Source organism: Mesoplodon mirus (assembly GCF_964341445.2).
Source record: "Mesoplodon mirus genome assembly, chromosome: 13".
Taxonomy (NCBI): domain Eukaryota; kingdom Metazoa; phylum Chordata; class Mammalia; order Artiodactyla; family Ziphiidae; genus Mesoplodon; species Mesoplodon mirus.
In genome coordinates, this window is record NC_138989.1 from 12,254,696 (window position 1) to 12,280,195 (window position 25,500).

The following is a 25,500-nucleotide window of genomic DNA, read 5'->3' on the forward strand; positions in this document are numbered from 1 at the left end:
ATCGCCAGAGAAGGAGGCAAAGCCCAGGCAGAGGGTGGGTGACCGCAGGGCCCCCAAACCTCACAGGTACTTCTGTCCAGACAGTATTTGCCTCTGCATGTCCCTTTGGGACCACAGTTTGGGACAGTCATGGACTCCCCAAAGCTCAGCGTAGGGGTTAACAGTCTCTCCAGTGGCCATTCCAGCTCGAACATTCCAGACCTCTGCGTGGCCTTGTTTACCCTGCTGCGTTGTCACCTCCTGTGTGTCTGTCTCCCACTCCTCCAGGACTCTCTTAAGAGCAGAAGTGTGGCTCCAGGCCCCAGGCAGGCCCCTGTACACAGCAGGCCTTCGAGAAATGGGCGATGAATCCATGGATGAGCAAGCAAGCCCGCATAGTGTGCCTTCCTGCTGCTACAAGGAGCTCCCGGTTATTTCTCCAAGCCCTGCCATCAGGAACAAATTCCCTGTGGTCATCACACCCAGCCTTCCAGCTCCCACTGGCTGGTGAAGGCGGCTTGTATGGCAGCAGACCCAGGAGAGCGGATGGGGGCCCTGAGAAGGACTCTCCAAGGAGGTGATGTTTATGCTGAGATCTGAGGAGCCCCGATCACGGGAAAAGGGAGAGCAGCGGAGTTCCTGGCAGAAGGGACCAGCACAAATGCTCGTCTAGAAACTGACCGTGGCCAGCAGAGCTTGAGATGAAGTTGACTCTGCAGACAGATGATGGAGTAAAGACCACCTCCCTTCACCCCATACACTGGGAGTCTCTCCGCGATCACCCGAGGGGCAGAGCAAGGCCACGTGCCCCCTCCCTGCCCCAGGGCACTGTCCCAGGGCCTTTACCCCCACCCACCTGTACTGTACCAGCTCTGAGAGCAGCCATGCCAAGGGGGAGGAGATGCAGCCATGAGAACGTCATTTTCTATCTCCCCAACAAAAAGCCCCAGCATTTAATCCTTGGATAATTTAATATAATAAAATTCCAGGAACAGATATTTTAAGTCCGAACAAAATTGTGTCCAGCAGTTGTGGGTAATTCCCAAGGGGCCCAGGGCCCCATTTCTTGATCCAGAGGCCAGTTTGGGTTTCTAGATTCCTTCTGAGCTGACATGCAGTCTCCCAGGCGGCTTTCCAGTTTGCTTGGACCAGCTGATGCCCCACAGCCAACATTTCCCCGGCTTGGCGAGGTCTCAGCACCGCCCGTGAGCTTCGCAAATGCACATTCCAGGTGCCGCCCCAGCTCTGTGAGTGTCCTGACAGAGTGTAAAGGGGAGCTGGATTTTCAACCAGGAGGCGGCTGATGCTGCTGCTCTGGCAGGTTTCAGGAGCCCCCTGGTCACTCTGAATGGCATCCTTGTCCCTGGAAAGGGCTATAACCCTCAGCTTGGACCTGTGGCCTGCAGGTATGGGCACCTGGTTCTCAACACTCCCTCCCCAGTGCTCTGTGACGTGGATGTAGGCGAGCCGGATCCAGTCTCCATGACTGCCGCCCCCCAGCGCTGTCAGCGGAGCCCAGCACCCAGGACAGACCCTGAATACATGCCAATCCTTGATGGCCACGTCACCAGGCACCCGTGGAGCACAATGGCCTGGGCTTGAGACAGGGAAGGTGTTGACTTTGAATTGATGCCCTGACTGTGTGACCCTTCTGAGAACCAGTTCCTCTGTTGTAAAGTGGACATGATTCCACAGCGGCTCTCTTGCGCTGCGTCCCAGGCCAGGCCTTTCTGATCTATGTCTCATTAACTATTATTATCCCCATCTTAAGGGGAAGGGATCATGGTTAGATAGGTGGCAGGCCTGGCCGGGGCCACCCAACCTGGTTACGGAACCCAACTTCTCCAGCCAGCTTCAGGCAAAACTTCTCCCAGAAGGATGGCATTCTCTCTGGTAGTTTGAAATGCAGCCTCCTGGGCCCTGCCTGAGTCAGAATCCCTGAACCTAAAGACTGAGAATGTCCCCACCCTAAGCAACTAGGCTAAGCAGCTAGGACAGGCCAGTCTTGTACGTGGGGGTGACCACTTCATCAGGGTGGGCTTTCCTGGAATAAGCCAAAGAAAGCCCCCCCACTTGCGCATTCAGGTTGGATGATTATTATTGTATTATCTTTATTGCTGTCCACCATAGAGATAATTAATGCTGTCCTTCTCCATTGTTCCCAGGGAGTTTCCCTCCTGACATCTGGGAGGATGTGTAGGGGAACAGGGGTGGGGGAGGGCATGGAACCTCCGTGGCGTCTGATCCCTCCTACCTACACCCCCAAATCTGCTCACACCTTCTTCCCACAGCCGGCAGGGGTGCGGAAGGGGTGAGGCGCGACGAGCACGGCCCGCGGTTGTGGGGAATGGGGATCCTGGGTCCCCCTCCTCTCCCCACCCTTCTCCCCGCCGTTTCCGGCCCGGGGCGGGGCGCTCCCCACTCCCGGCAATGGCAATGCGCGAAGCCGGAGCGCACTAGGACCGTGGCGCTCCGCCCGCCGCCGCTATAAGAGGCCGCGCTCGCACCCCACGCGGAACCCGCGGCTCAGACCAGTTCCTGGCGTCCCGACCTGTGTCGGACCCGAGGCCGGACCTGCCGCTGCGCAGCCGACGCCAGCCCAGGGCCTGGGAGGGACGAGCGTCCCCGGGCCCCCGCCGCGGGCACCATGGGCGCTACCCACTCCGCGTCCGAGGAGGTGCGGGAGCTCGAGGGCAAGACGGGCTGTGAGTATCCCGCGGGGGAAAGGGACGGGGACCGCGACCGCCGGCCGGCTGGCACGGGGGCTCCCAGCCCACGGCCACCCGCTGGGCTTCGGGCCACCGCGCTGTGTGACCTTGGGCTAGTAGCTGGCTCTCTCTGCGCCTCAGTCTCCCCCTCCTTCAAATGGGTCCCCGCCGGCCACTTTGCAGGCTGCGGTGATGCTGAGTAAGTGTCGCGGCAGCTCTGCCTCGGTGCTCCCGGAGTTGGCTGGGAATCCCTGAACCTGGGACTGCGGACCTGGGAGGGAGCAGTGTCCGGGCTCCCGGGCCGGGAGAGCTAGCGCCCATGGAAGCTCAGCTGTTGTACGCGACCCGCACCTGAAAGTCATTTGGATTCAGGATTACGCAGGGGGAGGAAAGTTTTTTAGTCCGGCGAGAGCTGGGAGGGAGCCCGGCCCCGCGACCTTAGCGCGGGTGAGCGGGTCTCCGAGCCTCCCGTCTGTGAAATGGTTTCAGGCGGGTCCCCCCCTATCTACTCTCCATGGGTAACGGAGGATTAAGCAAGGCAGCGCCCGAAGAGCACTTTGCTGGAGCCCGGCGACCTTCGTGGAGCTCGCCCGGACTCCCGGGCTCGCAGAGGCTGTGCGCCCCGTATCCGCCCGGGGCAGGGCGCACCGCACCGGCAGGCCGGGCTGCGGGCCGAGCTGACCGCAGCGAAGTGATGGCGGAGGCGCCTGACCGCCCAAGTCCAGCCGGGCTGGGAACTTGACCCTGGGCCCTGACCTCGGGGCACCCGGTTCTATTACGGGCTGTGAAGGGGGGTGTGGACTGAAGACCTAGAGAGGCCAGGTGAGTGGGCAGACTGGCTTTGGCAATGGGCAGACCGGGTGTCAGCCCCGCCAGCGCTACTTCCTGGCTGTGTGTCCTTGGGCTAGTCACTTTACCTCTGTCTGTCTCTGTTTCCTTTTTTCTAGAATGGGATTTCTGCTAGTATCTTGTAGATAAATGCTCAAGAAAACGGGAGCTGCAGCTGTTATTTCCAGTCAGGAGCTGGCTCCTGGTGCCTGCTTCGAGTTTAGTGCAGACAGTCAGCGTCCATGGTGGATCAGCTGGAGGGAGAGGCCCCGCCATTTGTGCGTGGGCTGAAAGATGACCCCTCCTGACTCCCAATCTAAACACCTGATTCCAAATCTAAACACCTGTTTCCAGGAGAATTGGGTGCAAATTACAGAAAGCCCTTAACAATTGGTGTCTGCGTCTACACATGCGTACATACACAGACATGTATGCGGACACCTTCCTGTGTACAAATATAGATAGCTATCTTCAACTGGAGAAAAGAAAAGTTGTGGTGCATATATATCATATGGAACCCCCCTTTTTTTAAAGAGGGGGAGTAAGAGTATATTTTTGTAACTTTTATTTGCATCAAGGAATTAAGAAGAATGAATACTTATTGGATTTGGTAGAAAAGATGAAGAGGGGGTGAGCTTTTCACTGTTAACTTTTTTATGTTTTCATTTTGAACCATGTGTGACTGTTTGACTTATTCAAAAAGTTTTATAAAGTCTAGTTCAACAAGGCGCACATGAGAGAGGAGGTAGGATTCCTGTCACCTGACTTTCTTGGATTTCCCCTGTTTTTATTATTTCTTGAATGCCCTCTGGCTGCCTTGAATCTGGCTGGTTAGAAATGGGGGTTCTCTGAGGCTGGGATCTCTGCAGGAAGGGTGGGCTGGCCGCAGTCTCTCAGGCAGCCCCCCTGTGGCAGGCAGTCTGGGGGAATTCCATCTGGTTGTGGGTTTGACAGGTGATAGGGCTGCAGAGCATGCTGGGAATCTTGTCAGTTTCCTGGGCCCAGCCTCCTACCCGGATGATTGAAGCTGAGGGTTCCGTGCTTTGTTGCTTTCCTAGAGGTGGCTGATGTGACTTCCCTTTTTGCTGCTCAGAACTCAGATTTCACACCCCCAAAGAGGGAGGGGAGACAGAGGAGGTCAGGGAAGGAGTTCTGAGGTCAGACTAGAGGGGAGGATAATGCCTTCCGTTATCTGAACTTCAAGTAGGTGGAAACTTGCCCCTAGTTCTGTGAAAGGGGTTGGCACAGTCTGAGCACTTCTATCCATTCAGACCCAGAGAGGTTGATTTCCTGAGGGGAGATGCACAGTATAAACAGATCCACCCACTGGTGTCAAGTTCCCTGAAGAAGATACAATTTCTTTCGAGGGGACCAGGAGGGCTTCTCGGGGGAGGTGATAATGGAATAGACCCAAGTAAGAAGGAGCCAGCTGCGTGAAGACCAGTCGGAAGTGCATTTGGAGCAGAGGGCACAGCAAATGCAAAGGTCCTTTGGCAGGAACAAGTTGAGGACGTGGACATAGGGCTCAGGTTGGGACGGAAACCTGATTTAAGGGGTCTTGATAGGTATGTAGCCTTGGGCAAGTCATTTGTGCCCTGAGTGCCTCAGTTTCATGCACGATAAAATCGGGATAAAAGTGGTACCTTCCTCTGAGTTGTTGGGAAGGATTAAGTGAGTGAATTCACGTGAAGTATTTAGAACAAGCACAAGTGTTTAGTATTATCAGCCGTGCTGTAAATACATTGATAGGTCCTGGTTGCTCTGAGCCACAAGTAAGAGTTAAGTCTTCTTCACAGCTGCATGACCTTAAGCAAGTCGTTTTACCTCTCTGAGCGTTAGTGCTCCCACCTGGATCGTGGGGTGGCGGTATAGATTCAACAAGAGGATGTATGTATGTGTGGCAGTGCTTGACTTGGTATGGGAACGTCAGCTCCCAGCATCCTGCAGGCTGGGTGGAGTGTTCCTATAAGAACCCTTGGGAAGCATCCCTGAGAAGGGGGAAGAGCCTAGGTCCAGGGCAGCCAGAGAACAGGCTGTGCCCACAGAGTTGCTAGGCTTCCCCCGCCTCTCTGAGGACCAGAGTGGTCCCTGATTTGAAGAATCAGCCTGGTCCCTTTGCATGCACTCTCTTGGAATCCTCATGGTAATCCTCCAGGGAAGGTGGTACTATGGCCATTTTACAGAGGCTCAGAGGAGTAAAGCAACTTGCCTGCCGTCCCACAGCTCATAAACGGAGGAGTAGGGGATCTCAGGATCCCCAGGTTCACTGTCCTGCCACTGCTGTGCTTTCACTGTGTTTCGTTGCCCCTCAGATTTCTAGGAACCCAGAAGGGGTAGGGACAGCCTGCCCGTGTATTTTTCTCACCATCAGGCCTTTGTACAATCGGTTCCCTGTGCCTGGAGCACTCTTCCCATCTCACATAATTCAGCATTTGCATATGGCCATACTTCTGTAACCACCACCCAGGTGAAGATCGCGCACGTTTCCTCTTTGCCCCGTCTCTCTGTTTTTGTGTGTGTGTGTGTGGTACGCGGGCCTCTCACTGTTGTGGCCTCTCCCGTTGCGGAGCGCAGGCTCTGGACACACAGGCTCAGCGGCCATGGCTCACAGGCCCAGCCGCTCCACGGCATGTGGGATCTTCCCGGACCAGGGCACGAACCCGTGTCCCCTGCATCGGCAGGCGGACTCTCAACCACTGCGCCACCAGGGAAGCCCTGCCTCGTCTCTTTATGAAACTCATGTTCTTCCTCGTTCAGAGCTCCGCTTAGCTATTGTTTCCTTCCAGAAAGCCATCCCCGGCTACCCTCCTTCCTACCTTTGTGTGCTAAATGCCCGTCCTCAGCACTCCCGCAGCCCCTGCATTCCCTCCCGTAATAGCTCACATCACACCCTGTTATAATTGTCAGCTTTGTCACCTGCCACCCCCTTGAAACTTGGAGCTCCCTGAGAGTGGGGAGTGTACTCAGTACCTTTGTACTCAGTGAGAACACAAGAGGTTCACGTTGAAGGGGTGAGGGCCCTAGGGACTTTATAACCCAGGGAGTATTGCCCAGGAGCCAGTGTCTGGTATAAAATCTAGTGCCACACCAGCAGCTGGCCTTGGCCACATCAGCCTCACCAAAAATAGGCCTGAGCGCAAGCTCGCTCACGCAGGGCATCCTTGGGTCCGCACGCCCACCTCTCCTTGCCTGTCAGAGTCTCATCGACTGATTTAAAACATGGACAAGTACTCCCAAGCATCTTTTCTGTGCCAGGAAAGCTGACTACCTAGACTGTTAAAATTCATATTAAAAACCCGAGCGAAGGCATTCTGGTTGTGTGTCCAAGTGGTGAGCTGGCCTTTCTCCATGGCAGGCGTGGTGTCAAGCCCAGTGTGTGTCCCAAGGTGTGACATGGACGCTGGACAGGAAGAAAGGAATCAGTCACCGTAGCGTGTTCCCTGTCCCCACCTTGAGCTGGCCTGGAGGTGGCCCCCGCTTCCTGTCCCCCCAACCCCGTGTCTGCTCCTGGAATTGGAAAGGAAAGAATACGAGGAGGAATCTGGGAAAGGTGGAGGGGTCTATTTTTCCTTCAGGCTCCAGAACAGCTCCACAGGCATGTCTACGTAGATGCCAAGAAGCTGCCAGAAGGAAGAAGAAAAATCAATCTCCCAGATCTAGAGTTCAGACCTCATGATGGTTAGAGCTAATGTTTATCGGGTGCCTGTCATCTGCCAAACACTGTGCTGAGCTATGAAGTTTCCCCGCAGTGGCTCATGGAATCCTCCCAGGAACACTGTGGCCTTCCCATTCCAGAGATGGGGAAGTCAAGGTTGAAGAGAGGACGTGACTGCCACAGGCCACTGAGAAGCAGAGGCGGGATTCAAGTCCTGGTCTGACCCCCGGACCTCATCCTTTGCGGGGGGAACCAGAGATGCGGGAGGCCTGTGTGGCCTGGGCTGGCTTCTAGGGGTGGCACTGCATTTTCCACTGGAATCTCCCGGCTGGGCAGTACTCCTGGGTTATAAAGTCTTCAAGCAGCCCCAGACCACAGCCTCAGGCCCTTCACCACATGCCACATGCCCTGGTGCACCAGACACTTCCCCTGCCTTTCTGAAGCTCAGGGCCTTGAGGGGTAAGGGCGGACCAGCCGGTAGCACTGTGTCCATCCTGTTGTCACCAAGGCTTGTGAAGCTAAATGGCCAACAAGACCTATTGGCTCCCTTTCCGTTTCCTCTGGGGTGGACTGTGGTTTTAACTTGGGATCCTTGGGGAGTTTCTGAAACCCATAAAGTGGGGTGCAGAATTGTGTCCGTGGGGCTCTGGGAGATGTGGACCCTCAGCTTTCCTGAGATTCTTCAAACAGTGAAGATACATTCCACACTATGTAAATCAGATCCCAATAAGAAAGTAATAATAAGAGCACTGCAATTTTTTTAGGAGAATGAAAAATGGTGGCTCCCTGCTGAGGGAGGAACAAACTTATCTGGGAGGACTGATCCCCAAAGGCTGAGCTCTCGGGGGGGCTGGGTGCAGTGGTCATGACCGCAGCAGGGAGGGCCAAGTGCCTCCAGCCCTCTGGAACCTTCTCTGCCTTGGACGGGTTGTCCAGACCTCTGCCCACTCCCTGGGTGCTCCCAGTGTGGAAACGTGCAGGAAAGGGCTGGGTAGCAAGTGAACTAATTCCTGGGCAGCCAGAAGCACCCCGTGCCGTGGCCCATTTTGCACTCTGTGCCCCTGGATCCGGTCATCCCATGTTAGCAGTAGCTGCAGAATAGGGCTAGGAGGCCGGCGATCATCGGGCTTGCCCCATGCGGCAGTGCTGGGACGCCTGCTCCAGGCCGCAGCCCTCTCTGAGCCGCCATTTTCACCCCTTTGAAGATGTGGCAGTCGATGAGATTGTCTAGAGCTGTGGATGAGGTAACAGCTGCTCTTTCTTGGGCCTTTTCCATCCATCATCTTATCCTCCTAAGAGCCCAGTGGGACTTTTGTTACCCGTTTACAGATAAGGAAACTGAGGCTCAGACCCGCAGGTGACTGCTCAAGGTCACTTAGATGCATACGTATAACTGAATCACTGTGCTGTACACCTGCAACTAACACGATTTTGATTTTATAAATCAATTATACTTCAATAAAAGCAAAGAAAGTATAATTAAAATAAAGGTCACTTAGATGCTGTGTGTGGAACCCAAATTCAAAACAAGGCCTCTTTAATGGTATAGATGATCTTACTTGCAAAGCAGAAGTAGAAACGGGTAGAGAACAAATGTATGGATACCAAGGGGGAAAGGGGTGGGGTGGGAGGAATTGGGAGACGGGGATTGACACATATATATTATTGATACAATGTATAAAATGGACAGCTGATGGGAACATGCTGTATAGGACAGGGAACTCACCTAGTGCACTGTGGTGACCTAAATGGGAGGGAAGTCCAAAAGGGAGGGGATATCTGTATGTGTGTGTATGGCTGATTCATTTTGTTGTGCAGTGGAGGCTGACACAACATTGTAAAGCAACCATACTCAATAAAAATTAAATAAATAAAAATAAATTTAGGAATACGCTGTAAAAAAAAAAAAAAAAAGGCTCTCTTTCGGGTGCAAGGAGAAACTGCCTCTCCCATGTGACATAATATAGGTGGCGAGTGTGAGTGACCCCAAGTCATATTATCTGTGAGAGGCAACACTGCTGCCCCGTGACCTTGTTAACAGTGTTCCACACACTTGTTTACCCAGCTGGCAATCGGACCTCAAGGCAGATAGGATTAGCTCTGGGTGATGTGGAAAGCTCTAGAAGTGTGGGCTATGCCCCCCAAACCCCCAGGGAGGGCAAGCTTGGTGATGAGCAGCGTGAGGGGTGTGGGGAGGGCTAAGAAGAAGAGACCCCCTCCATTTCCTGGGTCTGACTGTGTGGTTCACGTCTGTCTCAGAAGTTGTGTTTTCTCTGCGTGAAAGCAACTGGCAATCCACTCTAAGACTTCCCAGCTCCACGGATTAGTAGTAATTAGATCCCTTATGCATCTTTCTTTCTCACCTCCCCCATCCCCACGCTGGCAGGATAATTTTTCTGTGAGTTAATGGTTCCCAGAATGCAGCATGGAATTTAATCACTGCTCAGATATGCCATACGGCCCAATCCTACAGAAAAAAACGCCTTGATAAGATGCTTCTACTTTTGCAAAGCACTGTAGTATCTGCTATCTCAAGCCCGGGGAACAAGGCGTTTTTGGCTCAGGAGTGCCCACTGCTTTGGGAAGATAAGGCAGGGCCTCCTTTTCCCAGCTTGGAGAGGCTGGGCAAGGTGACGAGGAGGAGCCTGGCACCCTGGTCCTGCCAGCCATCCTGTCGCCGGCTCCATCTTTATTATTAATTCATAAAACCAGAAGGTCAAGTGGGTGATTTCTGCCAGTGGTGGAAATCACCTTAAGCGTGAGGACAAAAAGGCCCTTTGTTGTCCCAAGAGTGTGACCTTTGTGGACGGGCAGGCTGTCAGAAGTGGGCCTTCTGTTCTCAGCACAGCTCCCTGGGAGGTGAAAGGGAGCAGTTAGGTCTCAGGGCCCAGGTACCTCTGGGAGGGAGGGCCGGTGGCCAGGCAGGAGAGAGCAGCACGGTTGGTGTGGCTGAGTTCTACAGCGATGGAAAGAGAAGGGGGGGGCCGTCCCAGCTCCTGAGCACCCATGCCAGGGTCTCAGTGATCAGAGAACCCCAGGTGAGCACCCACCACTTCACAGGCCTCACCCACCTGGTAGTTCTCAGGGGTTCCCTTATCTTGTCCTCTCCTGCATCTCCAAGGCCTCAGCCAGAGTCCCACATGGACACAGACTAGCCTTCCACCACCTTGACCTTTACCAGCAGGTAGATGTGGGTTTGAATCACGACGCTGCTCTTTACTGTCTAAGCAAGAAACTTCGCCTCCCTGAGTCTTAGTTTCCTCATCTGTTTGATGGGAATGTGTCCCGGGGCTGCTGTGAGGATTGAATGAGAATTTGAGTAAAGCTCTTCACGTGTCATAAGTGTTCAATAGTTGTTGGCAGGTACAGATCATTTCGATTGTAAACCTTTCAGAAGCTGGCCATTTATCTCCTTTTTAAGGGTATTCTGTAACTTCCTTCAGTAATTCATATCACTTGTGATACACCTGCCATCTTTGATATGCCTCAAGTTTGTCATTTTCTTGATGTTGTGCTAATGATCGGGGACGTTAGCATACTTTAATTTGTATCACTCTGTAGTATTTTTTCTTTAATTTAAAAACCTACGTATTGGTTTTTGTTTTATGCAGACTCTTATTAATTTTTGCAACCATTCTTCCTTACAGATTCAGTTTCTTTTTTTTTAATATTTATTTATTTTGGCTGTACGAGGTCTTAGTTGTGGCACACAGGATCTTTGTTGCGGCATGCAGGATCCTTTTTTAGTTGGGGCATGCAGGCTTCTTAGTTGTGGCATGCGAACTCTTAGTCGTAGCATGCATACGGGATCTAGTTCCCCAACCAGGGATCGAACCCGGGCCCCCTGCCTTGGGAGCACGGAGTCCTACCCACTGGACCACCAGGGAAGTCCCCAAATTCAGTTTCTTCTTATGTAACACACCTTTCCATGGAGTTTGCAACGAGTCTCTGTGAGTTGTCAGCTTTGTCTGAAAATGTCTTTATTTTGCCAGGCTACAGGAGTGATCATTTGGCTGGGTATAAAATTTGAGGTTGCTGCATGTTTTCTCTCAGCACTGAGTTTTTGGTCTCTTTTTGCTGTTGAAAAGTCAGCTCTTTTGTCTGATTGATATTTCTTTGTAGAAATCTGCTTTTTCTCCTCTGTTTAAAAATATTTGCTGGTGGTGTTTTTTTAGGTGCTTTGTGTAGATGTGGATTTAATTTATCCTGCCTGGGAATGGTTTCTGCTGTATTATTCTAAAATTGAGTGATATCTTCCAGAATGAAGATAATATCTCTCCCCTTTCTCCTAATCTTTTTCCTCAGTAATTACTTTTGAAAGGGGATGAACCGTGTCATTCTGTCCTGAATGCCTCTTTACTTTTCTTGCATATTTCCTATCTTTTTGTTGCTCTGTGCTGTATTATGATTTGTTTCCTTAGGTCTGTCTTCCAATTCACTAATTCTCTCTTTAGCTATTACAGCTTTGCTGCCTTAACCCAACTTAGTTTTTTAAATTCCATAGACTTAAAAAAAAAACATTTTGTAAGTTCTATAAGGTTTTCAGATTCACTGCTTTGGTCATAGGGCACTGTTCTTATATTATTTGTAATAATTTAAAGCTTACTGTATAGTTTCTGCTCTCTCATCTTCTTGGAGATCCATTCCATTTATTGTGTCTCCTGATTCTCCCATATGGTGGTCATTTGCTGTGTAGTTTGGTTTTTGATTCTGAGCTCATCTTTGGGCTGGCTCCCCCCTGGTTTTCACTCATCTCCAGATTCATGCTGAGGCCAAACCAAGTAGAGATGGGCTTAGCTGAAGTACCTCCCCCATGAGAGTACCCTGTGCCTTGGGCTATAGAAGTAACTCACACAGTGCTTTGCATTTGTTGTTCTGGGTACCTTAGGGCTTTCACTGGTCTGGAAACACTTTTTACATTAATTCCTCAATTTGGCTTTCCTGCACCACAGAGGTTTGGATTTTTCTCTCGTGAATGACACAGGCCTGGAGTTTTGATTCATCACAGAGTCCCCCTCCTCTCCTCTGCACCCGCCACCTCTTCTGCAGAGTCAGCTTCCTTGTTGATTCTCTGGGCCAGCAGGGAACGTTTTTCTCTCCCACCTTATATGCAGAGGCAGCCCTTTGTGCTCTAGCTTTTGGTAGGAGTCTCACTTCTAACTCATGGACCCATGGCCACTGCTGTCACTGAGTGGGCTAGAAGCCACACCTTTGCTGTGAGCCTGGAAATATCCTGGTACCCCTAGGCCACCTCACTTGCTGGGTCTGAGTCCCCTCCTTGCTTCTGGCACCTGGGGATTTCCCTTTCTTTCAAGCTTAGTGATGTCTTAAATTTTTTTCTAATTTTGTCCAGTGCTTCATAGGTTCATAGTGGAATGCAAAGTCTGTGTTAGCTCCTTGTAGAAGGAACTGGAGTTCTTTTTTTTTTTTTCTTTTTTATATATTTTTAATATTTTTTTATTTTTTGGCCATGCTGCGTGGCATGTGGGATCTTAGTTCCCCAGTCAGGGATCTACCCCATGCCCCCTGCTTTGGAAGCGTGACGTCTTAACCACTGGACCACCAGGGAAGTCCTGAAACTGGAGTTCTTTACCTAAATGTCCTACCATAATAAGCCCTCGTGCTTTTGGTAAATCTGGAGCTGAAGATAGTTCTGGAAGAATGTGAAAACCAGTCCCCTAGAGGCTCTGAAAAGTGCCCAAATCTCCGCTGATTAACTGTTGCTTTTCTCCCTTCCTCATCTTTAGTCTTTTTATTAAAATGGAGACATCTTTCTTTGTTTAGTGATGTAAATGGTATGTATTCATTGTCCCAGTCACTTCTTAGTTTTGGCAGACAGCACAGCAGATGGTCATGAGAACAGATTCTGGAGTCACAGACCTGGGTTCAAATCCCAGTTCTGCCACTCATATCTGTGTGAACTTCAGCAAGTGACTTACCCTCTCTGAGAGTCAGTTTCCGTATGTGTAAGATGGGTGTGATGACCCCCAGGAGAGGCAGGCACTGTGATGAGGACTAAATAAGATCACGTGTGTCAAGTGTTTGGCTTAGTTCCTGCCTCTGAGTAAATGCTGACACTTGGTGGTTATTATTACTGCTCTAAGGCAAACGGGAAAGAACAGAGGCTAGCCGTAGGAAGGTGAGCATGGATGAGCAGAGCTGGTCTGTGTGATTTTGAGAGTCATGCTCCCCCACTCGGACAGCTTTCTGAGTTGTCTCATTGCTCATGAGGGGAGAATGTTTTCTAAAATCATGTCCCTTCAGTCTGTCCCAGAGTCCCCTCCAGTCCTGAGATTTGGAGGATTCATTCTGTGCAGAAAACAAAACAAAACGAAATATCCTAACAAGACCCTCCGTACCTAAAATAAATGCCGTCCTCAGGCTGGCATGGGCCTTGGGCAGCTCTTCCTGGGAACCCCTCAGCTTTTGCACTTACAAAGCGGGTTGAAGTTTTCGAGCAAAGGGTTGAAAGCTGCTGGAGGAAGGCCAGCAATTAATCTTGTCGTTGCTTCTGCTTTGGAATAGAATTGAGTTTGATAACTTCATTCTCAAGACCGAGTGCACCCAGGTGCATCTTTGGATTACTTTAAATTCCCAGCAGTGAGGTGTGGTCTGGAATGTGTACACGCCCGGCACATGGCTTCCAAGGGGCAGGCAGGTGGAGGAGAGGAACGGGGCATCCAGCACCGTGAAGCATCATGTGCGTGCCAGGCATGTGGGGGAGGGTCCCTTCCAGGCTGTGGAGGCCGGTCCCTCGCTCTCCCCAGGCCCCGGCTTAGTCATTGCTTGGGCTGTAATTCCAGGAGGTACACAAGTTCTCTCTCCCCTGGGATCCTGGAGGCAGCTGAAGAGCCACATAGGTACCATGAGATTATTGCTTCGGGGACATAATAATAGCAAGCATGGCGGCTCCAGGATCTTATGCTCCTCCGGCCAGGTCCAGTGCTGAGTGTGTATATGATTTTTTTTTCCAATGGGGGCAAAATTCACATAACATGAAATTTACCATCCTAACCATTTTATTTTATTTTTATTATTTATTTATTTTGGCCACACCGTGCGGCTTGCAGGATCTTAGTTTCCCAACCAGGGATTGAACCTGGGCCCCCAACCGTGGAAGCATGGAGTCCTAACCACTGGACCAACAGGGAAGTCCCCCAGGTTAACCATCTTAAAGCATACAATTCAGTGGCATTAAGCCCATTCACAATGCTGTGCCACCATCGCCACTGTATTTCCCGACCATCTTCATCACCCCAAAAAGAAGCTTCAGCAGTCACTCTAATCTCCCAACTCGTAGCCCCTGGCAACCACTAACCTACTTTCTGTCTCTATGGATTTGCTTACTTTGGGAGATTCATATAAAAGGAAGCATACAGTAGTGGCCTTGCATGTCTGGCTTCTTAATGTCATGTTTTCAAGGTTCATCCAGGTTGTATCAAGTGTCACTGCTTCATTCTGTCTCATGGTGGAATAATGTTCCATTGGATGGAGATGCCGCATTTTGTTCATCTGTTCACAAGTAGATGGACATTTGGGTTCCCACGTTTTGATGATTATGCATATTGTTTATGTGATTTGATTGTTTTTCGTGGTATGAACAGCCACATGTAGGCAGTGCTATTATTATCTCTGAATTACGGAGGAGGAAGTAACAGTCTTGGGGAGAAGGTTTATTAGGAAGTCGAGAAGCTGGGGGTTGAACCTGCAGCTCTTGGCAGCGATGGGGTTATTAGCTCACCTTTCTGTCTGGCTGGGCGCATCTCTGTGTTGCAGGACCTCGGCCAATGCCTGGGTTGAGTACTGGCCAATCTCTCGGGACACAGCCAGCAGGAGAGCTTTGGGGGTCCTGGAAGCCACCAAGCCCTTCCCAGTGATGCCACTTGGAGTCCCAGAGCCTGCATCCAGGCTGGCACTGCCGGGGGAAATGGAGGGAGGCAGGGTGGCTCTGGGGCGCCCCTGGAGAAAACAGCCAGCATGCTCTCAACCACCCTTGCTTCTCTCAGCTGTGTCTTGAGTGCCCTTCCCTACCTGGACTGCCCACCTCTCAGTGGGTTCCCAGCCCCATCATCTGCATCAGCCCTCCATTCGGTTGCCGGGCACATTGGGATCTTGTTCTGTCACTTAGCATCCTCCGGAAACTCAGGGTGAAGTCTAAATGCCTTAGTCTGACGTGTGTGCCCCCGACTCCTGTGCCCCTGTTCCTAGTCCGCCTCCCGCCCGTGCTAAAGGGCTTGGAGCTCCCCGAGTTCTTCCCACTCTGCCTGCGCCAGCCCTCAGCCCCTGGGATCCCATCGGGCATCACCTCCCACCCCATCCCCGTGGACTGGAAGCCCTGCTCCAACTTTGGTGCTCCTTGGCAAGCGGACACTGCACTTAGGACCCTGGATCCCAGTGAGGTGAGGGCTCTGCCTTTTGTGTCTGCATCCTTGGCATCTGGCAGGTGCCCAGCAAACCAGAGGCACTCAGTAAATATCTCTTAATGAGTGGTGGGGGCACCTGTCAGAGGGTTGAGCAGATACAGGTGTGCCACGGAGGAGTCCGTCAGGCCCTCACACCCCTGAGGGCAGCCCAGATTCTGGGAGGAAGAAGCAAGTGGTATTCTATATGCCCCTCACCACCAGGCTCAAATAGCCCTGATCACCCCGTAGCGGACGTGGGTAAATGGGGATCTTCGGTTTCCTCTCAAGTCAAGTGAGGGAGGCTGGACCTTGTGGGAGATTTCGGGCCTGTTTCTCGGCGCCTAGTCTCCTCCCGCCCTCCTTCCTGAGTGTTGTCTCTGACCCCTGGTCTGTACGACTCTCCTTCCCCAGTGACTCCTTGCTTAGCATACCAGGGTGGCGGCCTGACTTTTCGGGCCAGGGCCAGGCAGAGACCCCATATCCATTAGCACCCCACTCATGCACTTTCTGTGTCCGTAGATTTGCCTATTCTGGGCATTTCACATCAATGGAATCACACACTATGTGGCCTTTTGTGTCTGGTTTCTTTGCCTCAGCAGAATGTGTTCCAGGTTCATCCACATTGTAGCAGGTGTCAGTACTCCATCCTTTTTTATGGCCAAATAATATTCCATTGTACGGATAGAACACTTTTTTACTAAATCAATTTTTAATCAAATATTGTTCTTTGTTTCCTTAAATATGTAGTTTTTAGTAAACAAGCAAACTGAATATGGGAGGAAAAACTATTTGTGCTGCCTGCCTTTTTTCTTCTTCCAGTTTCACTGAGATATAATTGACATACAGCACTATATAAGTTTAAGGTGTGCAGCATGATTTGATTTACATACATCACGAAGTGATCGCAATAAGTTCTGTGAACATCCATCATTTCATATAGATACAAAATTAAAGAAATAGAAAAAAACCTTTCTTTCTTGTGATGAGAACTCAGGATTTTCTCTCAGTAACTTTCATGTATAACATACGGCAGTGTTAATTATATTTACCATGTACATCACACCCTTAGTACTTATTTTTTAAATTTAATTTTAAATTTCTATTGGAGTGTAGTTGATTTACCATGTTGTGTTAGTTTCAGGTGTACAGCAAAGTGATTCAGTCATACATATACATATATCCATTTTTTTCAGATTCTTTTCCCATATAGGTTATTACAGAACACTGAGTAGAGTTCCCTGTGCTATACAGTAGGTCCTTGTTGATTATCTGTTTTATATGTAGTAGTTTGTTTATGTTCATCCCTAACTCCTGATTTATCCCTCCCCTCCATCTTTCCCCTTTGGTAACCGTAAGTTTGTTTTTGAAGTCTGTGAGTCTGTTTCTGTGTTGTAAATAAGTCCATTTGTATCATTTTTAAAAATTCCACTTGTAAGTGATATCATATGATATTTGTCTTTCTGACTTACTTCACGCAGTATGACAATCTCTAGGTCCATCCATGTTGCCGCAAATGGCGTTATTTCATTCTTTTTTATGGCTGAGCAATATTCCACTGTATATATGTACCCCATCTTCTTTATCCATACCTCTGTCGGTGGACATTTAGGTTGCTTCCATGTCCTAGCTATTGTAAGAGTGCTGCAGTGAACATTGGGGTGCATGTATCCTTCAAATTAGTTTTCTCCAGATATATGCCCAGTAGTGGGATTGCTGGATCGTATGGTAGTACTATTTTTAGTTTTTTAAGGAACCTCCATACTATTCTCCACAGTGGCTGTATCCATTTACATTCCCACCAACAGTGCAAGAGGGTTCCCTTTTCTCCACACCCTCCCCAGCATTTGTTTGTAGATGTTTTAACATCTTTATTAGAGTATAATTGCTTTACAATGGTGTGTTAGTTTCTGCTTTATAACAAAGTGAATCAGTTATACATATGTCCCAATATCTCTTCCCTCTTGCATCTCCCTCCCTCCCACCCTGCCTATCCCACCCCTCTAGATAGTCACAAAGCACCTGTGCCATGCGGCTGCTTCCCACTAGCTATTTTACATTTGGTAGTGTATATATGTCCATGCCGCTCTCTCACTTCGTCCCAGCTTACCCTTCCCCCTCCCCGTATCCTCAAGTCCATTCTCTAGTAGGTCTGCATCTTTATTCCCATCTTGCCCCTAGGTTCTTCTGACCTTTTTTTTTCTTCTTTTTTTTAGATTCCATATGTATGTGTTAGCATACAGTATTTGTTGTTCTCTTTCTGACTTACTTCACTCTGTATGACAGTCTCTAAGTCCATCCACCTCACTACAAATAACTCAGTTTCGTTCCATTTTATGGCTGAGTAATATTCCATTGTATATATGTGCCACATCTTCTTTATCCATTCATCTGTTGATGGACACTTAGGTTGCTTCCATGTAAGAATGCTCAACATCATTAATCATTAGAGAAATGCAAATCAAAACTACAATGAAATATCATCTCACACGGTCAGAATGGTCATCATCAAAAAATCTACAAACAATACATGCTGGAGAGGGTGTGGAGAAAAGGGAACCCTCTTGCACTGTTGGTGGGAATGTAAATTGATACAGCCACTATGGAGAACAGTGTGGGGGTTCCTTAAAAAACGAAAAATAGAACTACCATATGACCCAGCAACCCCACTACTGGGCATATACCCTGAGAAAACCATAATTCAAAAAGAGTCATGTACCAAAATGTTCATTGCAGCTCTGTTTGTAGACTTTTCGATGATGGCCATTCTGACCAGTATGAGGTGATACCTCATTGTAGTTTTGTTTTGCATTTCTCTGATAATTAGTGATGTTGAGTGTCTTTTCATGTGCTTTTTGACCATTTGTATGTCTTCTTTGGAGAAATGTCTATTTAGATCTTCCACCCGTTTTTTGATTGGGTTGTTTTTTTTGATATTGAGCTGCATGAGCTGCTTTCTTAATCCATTCACCTGTTGATGGACATCTGGGTTGTTTCTACCTTTTGGCTGTTGTGCATCATAGTGCTGTGAACATTCATTTATGGGCTTTTCTGTGGGCGTATGTTTTCATTTATCTTGGTTATATACTTAGGAGCAGAATTTCTGGATTGTGTGGTAAATCTATGTTTAATTTATTGAGGAGTCACCAAACCCTTTTCCACAGCAGCTGTGCAATTTTCCATCCCCACCAGCAATGTCTGAGGGGTCCAGTTTCTCCACAGTGTCACAAACGTTAGGTATTTTCTGTTTTACTTTTCATTATAGCCGTTGAAGTTAAAATTTTTTTAATTTAAATAAGATTACACAAGTAATCCCTATTAATTGCAGAAAAGTTAAAGGACAGATAAGCAAAGGTAAGGAGCTAGAGGAGGGAAATGTCCTGTCATTCTACTATCTGGAACAATTTACTATTTTGTTGTGACCCTTTCGTAATTTTTCTTGTGCACACACTTGTATAACAATATGAACTTTCATGTAAATGAGATCTTTGTAGCCTGTTGGTTTTTCCATGTAATGATATTCCATGAACATTTTCTGATGTCCCACGATATTTTAAACATATTTTCTCAGGCCGTGTAGGATGCACCCAGATTTATTTAACCCGTTTCCCATGGCCCAGCATTGCCCCAATTTTTTACTGTTTGAAACAGACAACGATGATTACTCTTATCTGTTTATCTTTGTACATATGTCTCGCTTCCTCAGGATTCATTCCTAGGGATCAAGTTGCTGCTTCAGAGCGTGTATACCAAGCACTCTCCAGCACAAATATAATGTGAGGTGGAATAATTCTAAATTTTCAACGAGCTATAGATGGAATGTAATTCCCGATTTTCTAGTAGCCACATTTAAAAAAAAAAAAGTAAAGAAACAGGTGAAGTTAGTTTAATAATATATTTAACCCATTATAACTAAAATATTATTTCAAATATAATTAATATAAAAATTATTAACACAGTTTACGTTTTTTTCGTACTAAGTCTTTGAAAGCCGGTATGTTTTTTTACACTTCAGCACATTTCAGTAGCCACATGTGGCCCTGTATTGGTCAGTACAGGTGTATACTTTTTTGTTTAAGCTTTTGATACAAAATGACAAGTCACTCCGTGCCCCCCCCCCCAAAATTGGGCAGATTAAACTCCCACCAACCCCATGGAAGGGTGTACATTTCCCTCAGGTTGAAATCTAATACCCAAAATAACAAGGTCGAGATGCCAGGCTCAAGGTGTCTCTGCCTCTCGTTCCCATGGCAACTGTGACCTCACAGGGGCCTGGAGAGAGGGCTCAGAGTGAGGAGTGGGGAAACTGGAAAAGCTTCCGTGCCGGGAACCCTTGAGGGGACAACAGACAGGGCCTTCCAGGGTGTGACATGGGCACATGTGTATCAGGCGCTCACGGGACAGACCTTACAGGGGGCCCAGGGTCAGCCTGGGGGGCCGGAGTTGAGGGAACAGGAGCTTAGCTGAGGGCTGAACTCTTGGCTCTGATGATTTGAGTGCCAAAAAGAGGGGACCAGGATTGGGGAGTTTGTCCTCCTAATTCCTCTGCTTTCAATCAAGCAGGACAGAAAGGTGCTTGTGTCATGTGTGCATGCACTTTGGATGCAATTAGCTGGAAACTCTTCATTAGAGAAATCTGATCTGAGATGGTTTATGGTTTGCACAGTGCTTCCTGTCTATGTGAACTTGGGCAGGTCTTGGTGTTCCCATCTCTAGGTTGGGGAGCAAACTGTCCCTACCTGATAGGATTGATTGAGGGTTATGTGAGCCAAGGCTTGTCAAGAGTAGAGTCGAACACAGTGCCCAGGACACAGCTTGATGAATGCCTGTTGTTAATTAATGGCTATTGTTGTCCTGATTATACACTAACGTCTTTTTTAATGTCTTTATTGAGATATAACTCACGTCCCCTGCATTTTACCCATTTAAAGTGTCCTCAGTTTGTAGTATAATCACAGGGTTGTGTTAACAATCTAATTTTGGAACATTTTCATCCCCCTCAAAGAAACTCCTTTGCTATTAGCAGTGATTCCCTCTCTCTTTCCACAGCCCCAGGCAACCACTGGTCTACTTTCTGTCTCTATGGCTTTGCCTCTCTGAGTGTTTCGTATAAATGGAAACCTGCCAGGTGTGGCTTTATGACGGGCTTCTCTCACTTATTTTTCATGGAGGTGGTTTAGGAGCGTGTGGTTGGCATTAATTTCTGATCATTATTTTGTAACAGATCAGTGTATTTAAAAAAAATTACTGAAATATAGTTGATTTACGATGTGTTAGTTTCAGGTATGTAGCAAAATGACTCAGTTATACATATATATATTCTTTTTTAGATTCTTTTCCATTATAGGTCATTATAAGATATTGAGTATAGTTCTCTGCTATACAGTAGCACCTTGTTCATCTATTTTATATATAGTCGTGTGTGTATGTTAATTCCAAACTCCTCATTTATCCCTCCCTCCCCCCTTTCCCCTTTGGTAACCATAAGTTTGTTTTCTATGTCTGTAAGTCTATTTCTGCTTTGTAAATAAGTTCATTTGTATCATTTTTTAAGATTCCACAAATAAGCAATATCATGTGATAATTTGTCTTTCTCCGACTTACTTCACTTAGTATGATCATCTCTAGGTCCATCCATGTTGCTGCAAATGGCATCAGTGTATTTTTTTTTGATCTGTGGGTTACAGCTGAGAACTCTAATTGGCCAATGTAATCTGATCACCCAAAGCGAGGCAGTGTGGGGTGTCAGTTAAAAAGAAAACCTAAACTAAACCACACATGTTCTGCCAGACAAACTAAGTTCAAATCCTGGGTCTGCCTCTTTCAAGTTTAGTGACCTTGAGCCGGTTACTGATCTCCTCAGAGCCTCTGTGTGTCTGTAAATTGGGAATCGTCTGTCTGTTGGTCATTGGGTCATGGAGAGGATTAAACAAGCACACACGTGCCCAGGATGCAGTACTTGCCAATGATGATTCACCACTAACAATATTTTTGAGATCCCTCGGCTGTCCCATATGGGACCATATTGTGTGCTTAATATATTCGTTATATGACTGATAAATATATACTGCATATTAGAGAAGGTTTGGAAAATATAGATGAATCAAAGCAAAACAAACAGAGTCTTTAATCCCAGCATTGAGAGATAATTGCTATTACTATTTGGGGAAAACAGGTCGATTTTCTTTCCTTACTTATATACATTTGTATATATTTAGATGTTTTCCCAATGGGAGTTCATGCTGTTTTCATAGCACTTGTTTTTAGACAACATTATGTTGGAATGTATGTTCACATTCAATACACAACTGTCACTTTCAAAGGCAGCATCTTTTTTTAAAAATTGGCTAAACCTACCATAAAGTATTTAACTGATCTGCTCTTGGTGGGCCCTGAGGTTGAGTCCAGTTTTTACACTATTGTAGAGAATGCAACGGTGAACAGTTAATGTACTCTTCTTGTTGTACCCGTTGGATTTATTCTTTCAGGATAAATCCCCGCTAAGTAGAATTGCTGAGCTTCTTAAGTAAATGTTTTATTCCGATATCACATACAGAAGAGTGCATCACTAGTGAGCATGCAGATCCCCAAAGTTTCTGAGAACACATCTATGTAACCTGCAGCTGGATCAAGAATTAAACGCTTCCAGTTCCCAGAAACCCTCTCATGCCCCATTCAAATTACTGCCCCCTCAAGGGCAACTTCTATCCTAACTTTAAAAAAAATTAAGACGTTATTATGAGCCATTTTAGGTTAACACCAAAATTCAGGGGAAGGTACAGAGATTACTCATGGCCCCCCGCCCCCCCCACACTCATAGCCTCGCCCACTTTCAGCATCCCCCACCAGAGGGGACATTTGTTACAATCGATGGACCTCCATTGACACATCATCACCCAGAGCCCACGGTTTACATGAGGGTTCTCTCTTGGCGTCCTACATCCTACGGGTTTGGACAAATGTATAATGACATGTATCCATAATTATAGTATCATACAGAGTAGGTTCACTGCCTTAACAATTCTCTGTGCTTTGCCAACTCATCGTTCTCCTGGTAACCGCTGACCTCGTTGCCGTCTCGGGAGTTTTGCCTCTTCCAGAATGTCATGTAGTTGGAATCATACTGTATGTAGCCTTCCTATCCTGACTTAACACTGCAGATGAGTTTTGCCCATTTTTGAGCTTTATGTAAATGGAATCATAAAGTAGGTACTCTTCCATGTCTGGCTTCTTCTGCTTGTTATTATGTTTCGGAACTCACCCAAGCTATTGTCCGTATTATTTGTTCATTTTCACTGCTGTATCCTATTCCATTACTTGCATATACCACACATTTTATCTATTCTGCCATTGCAGGGCATTTGGATAATTTCCAGTGTAGGGCTCTTCAAATCGTACTGCCATGAAATCATTTCTTCTACACATCTTCTGATGTGTGCAAATATGCATTTCTGTTGGGTATGTCCTTAATTTAAGAGTGGAATGGCCAGACCATGGAATACAGGAATGTCCGTGCTAACCTACATATGATGTAAATGGCTGTATTTTCCTCCAGAAAGGTGATAACTGTCCCCAGCGGTTACCTGACCTTTCCGAGTGTCCGTTTCTACATCTGTAACATGGGGTGCAGCCTCCTCCCAGGGCGTCAGCACATAGCAGGCCTCCGGGATGGGTTGGTCATTGTAAAGAGTATTTTCTAGCCAACAACAGCTTCTAGAAAGGCTTGAGAATTCTGAGTTGCATATTCTTTTTCATTTTGAATATTTATTTATTTATTTATTTATTTTTATTTATTTTGACTGCACCGGGTCTTAGTTGCTGCACACGGGATCTTCATTGCGGTACGTGGGACCTTTTAGTTGTGGCACGCGGACTTCTTAGTTGCGGCATACACGCGGGATCTAGTTCCCTGACCAGGGATTGAACCCAGGCCCCCTACATTGGTAGCGTGGAGTCTTACCCACTGGACCACCAGGGAAGTCCCCTGAGTTGCAGATTCTTAAAGAGATTACAGCTCGAGCCTGAGGCTAAAAAAAAACATGAAGTAAAGTAAGGTGACCAGTTGGCCCCAGAAATTAGCTACCTCTGGAATAGGAAGCGAAAAGATGCTTAAGGGATGAGAAATGCCAAGAGGATGGTGTGGGGAGAGAGCCCTTCCCCAGCCCAGCCACCATTTCGGAAAGTTTTGTTTTGTTTTTTTAAATTTATTTATTTTATGTTAATTTTTGGGGGGGTGCATTGGGTCTTCGTTACTGCGCGCAGACTTTCTCTAGTTGTGGCGAGCGGGGGCTACTCTTCATTGCGGTGCACAGGCTTCTCATTGCGGTGGCTTCTCTTGTTGCAGAGCACGGGCTCTAGGTGCGCAGGCTTCAGTAGTTGTGGCTCGCGGGCTCTAGAGCGCAGCCGCAGTAGTTGTGACGCATGGGCTTAGTTGCTCTGTGGCATGTGGGATCTTCCCTGACCAGGGCTCGAACCCGTGACCCCTGCATTGGCACACAGATTCTTAACCATTGTGCCACCAAGGAAGCCCCATTTCAGAAAGTTTTGCCTGAACTGTCCATAGTCCCCAGGCACCAGGCCTAAGGGCCTCAAACACTAGGATATTCTGGGAAAAGAGTTGATGTTGTGTAGCGGTTAAGGGTGGGCTGTGGAGCTGGGGAGATTTGAGGTTGAATCCCAGTTCTACCAATCACAGTTGTGTGATCATAACACCCTCTGAGCTGCACTTTTCCAATGATACAACAGAGGGAAAAAGTATCTATTCACAGGGTTGTTTTGAGGAGGAAGTGAGAAGGTACACATGAGGGTTTAATATTGTGCGTTTCATAAAATAAGCACTGACACGTGGGTGGAAGCCTTCTAAAGCCTGGAACCCACCAGGCCCCGTCTTAGCTGTGGAACAAACAGGGCCTACCCACCAAAAATGGTAATTAAAAAAAAAAAAACAACTGTACGTAGGTTTTCTACAACAATTGGGGGTGGGGAGAGGGGGAATTGGATGACAGCAGTCAGAGGGTACGATCTTGCAGTTATAAGATAAATCAGTACTAGGGATGTGATGTACCACATGATAAATACAACAAACATTGCCGTATGTTATACATGAAAGTTGTTAGGAAAGTAAATCCTAACAGTTCTCATCACATGGAAAAAAATAGCTTTTTCTTTTTTTTAATTAACTTTTATTGGAGTACAGTTGATTTCCAATGTTGTGTTCATTTCAGGTGTACAGCAAAGAGATTCAGTTATGCTGAATTTTTCGTTTTCATTCGTTTTCAGATCCTTTTCTCATATAGGTTATCACAGAGTATTGAGTAGAGTTCCCTGAGCTGTATAGTAGGTCCTTGTTTGTTATCTATCTTATATACAGTAGGGTGTGCGTGTCAATCCCAAACTCCTGATTTATCCGTCCCCCTAGCTTTTCCCCTTTGGTAACCATAAGTTTGTTTTTGATATCTGTAAGTCTGTTTCTGTTTTGTAAATAAGTTCATTTGTATCATTTTTTTTAAATTAGATTCCACATATGAGTGATATGATATTTGTCTTTGTCTGACTTCACTTAGTATGATGATTTCTAGTTGCATCCATGTTGCTGCAAATGGCATGATTTTCTTCTTTTTTATGGCTAAGTAATATTCCACTGTATATATGTACCACATCTTCTTTATCCATTCCTCTGTCACTGGACATTTAGGTTGCTTCTATGTCCTGGCTGTTGTAACAGTGCTTCAGTGAACATTGAGGTGCATGTGTCTTTTTAAATTATAGTTTTCTCCAGATATGTGCGCAGGAGTAGGATTGCTAGATCATATGGTAGTTCTGTTTTTAGCTTTTTAAGGAACCTCCATACTGTTCTCCATAGTGGCTGTACCAATTTACATTCCAACCAATAGTGTAGGAGAGTTCCCTTTTCTCCACACCCTCTCCAGCA

General features: G+C 47.5%; 1 protein-coding gene across 1 annotated transcript in view; it reads left to right on the forward strand.

Moving 5' to 3' along the window:
• Positions 1–2,516: 2,516 nt before the first annotated feature.
• Positions 2,517–25,500, forward strand: part of TESC (tescalcin) — a 63,970-nt gene continuing 40,986 nt past the window's right edge. The window contains exon 1 of the mRNA XM_082641190.1: positions 2,517–2,684. Coding sequence (XP_082497316.1) covers positions 2,627–2,684 — 58 coding nt within the window. The 5' untranslated portion in view covers positions 2,517–2,626. The remainder of the gene's footprint in view (positions 2,685–25,500) is intronic.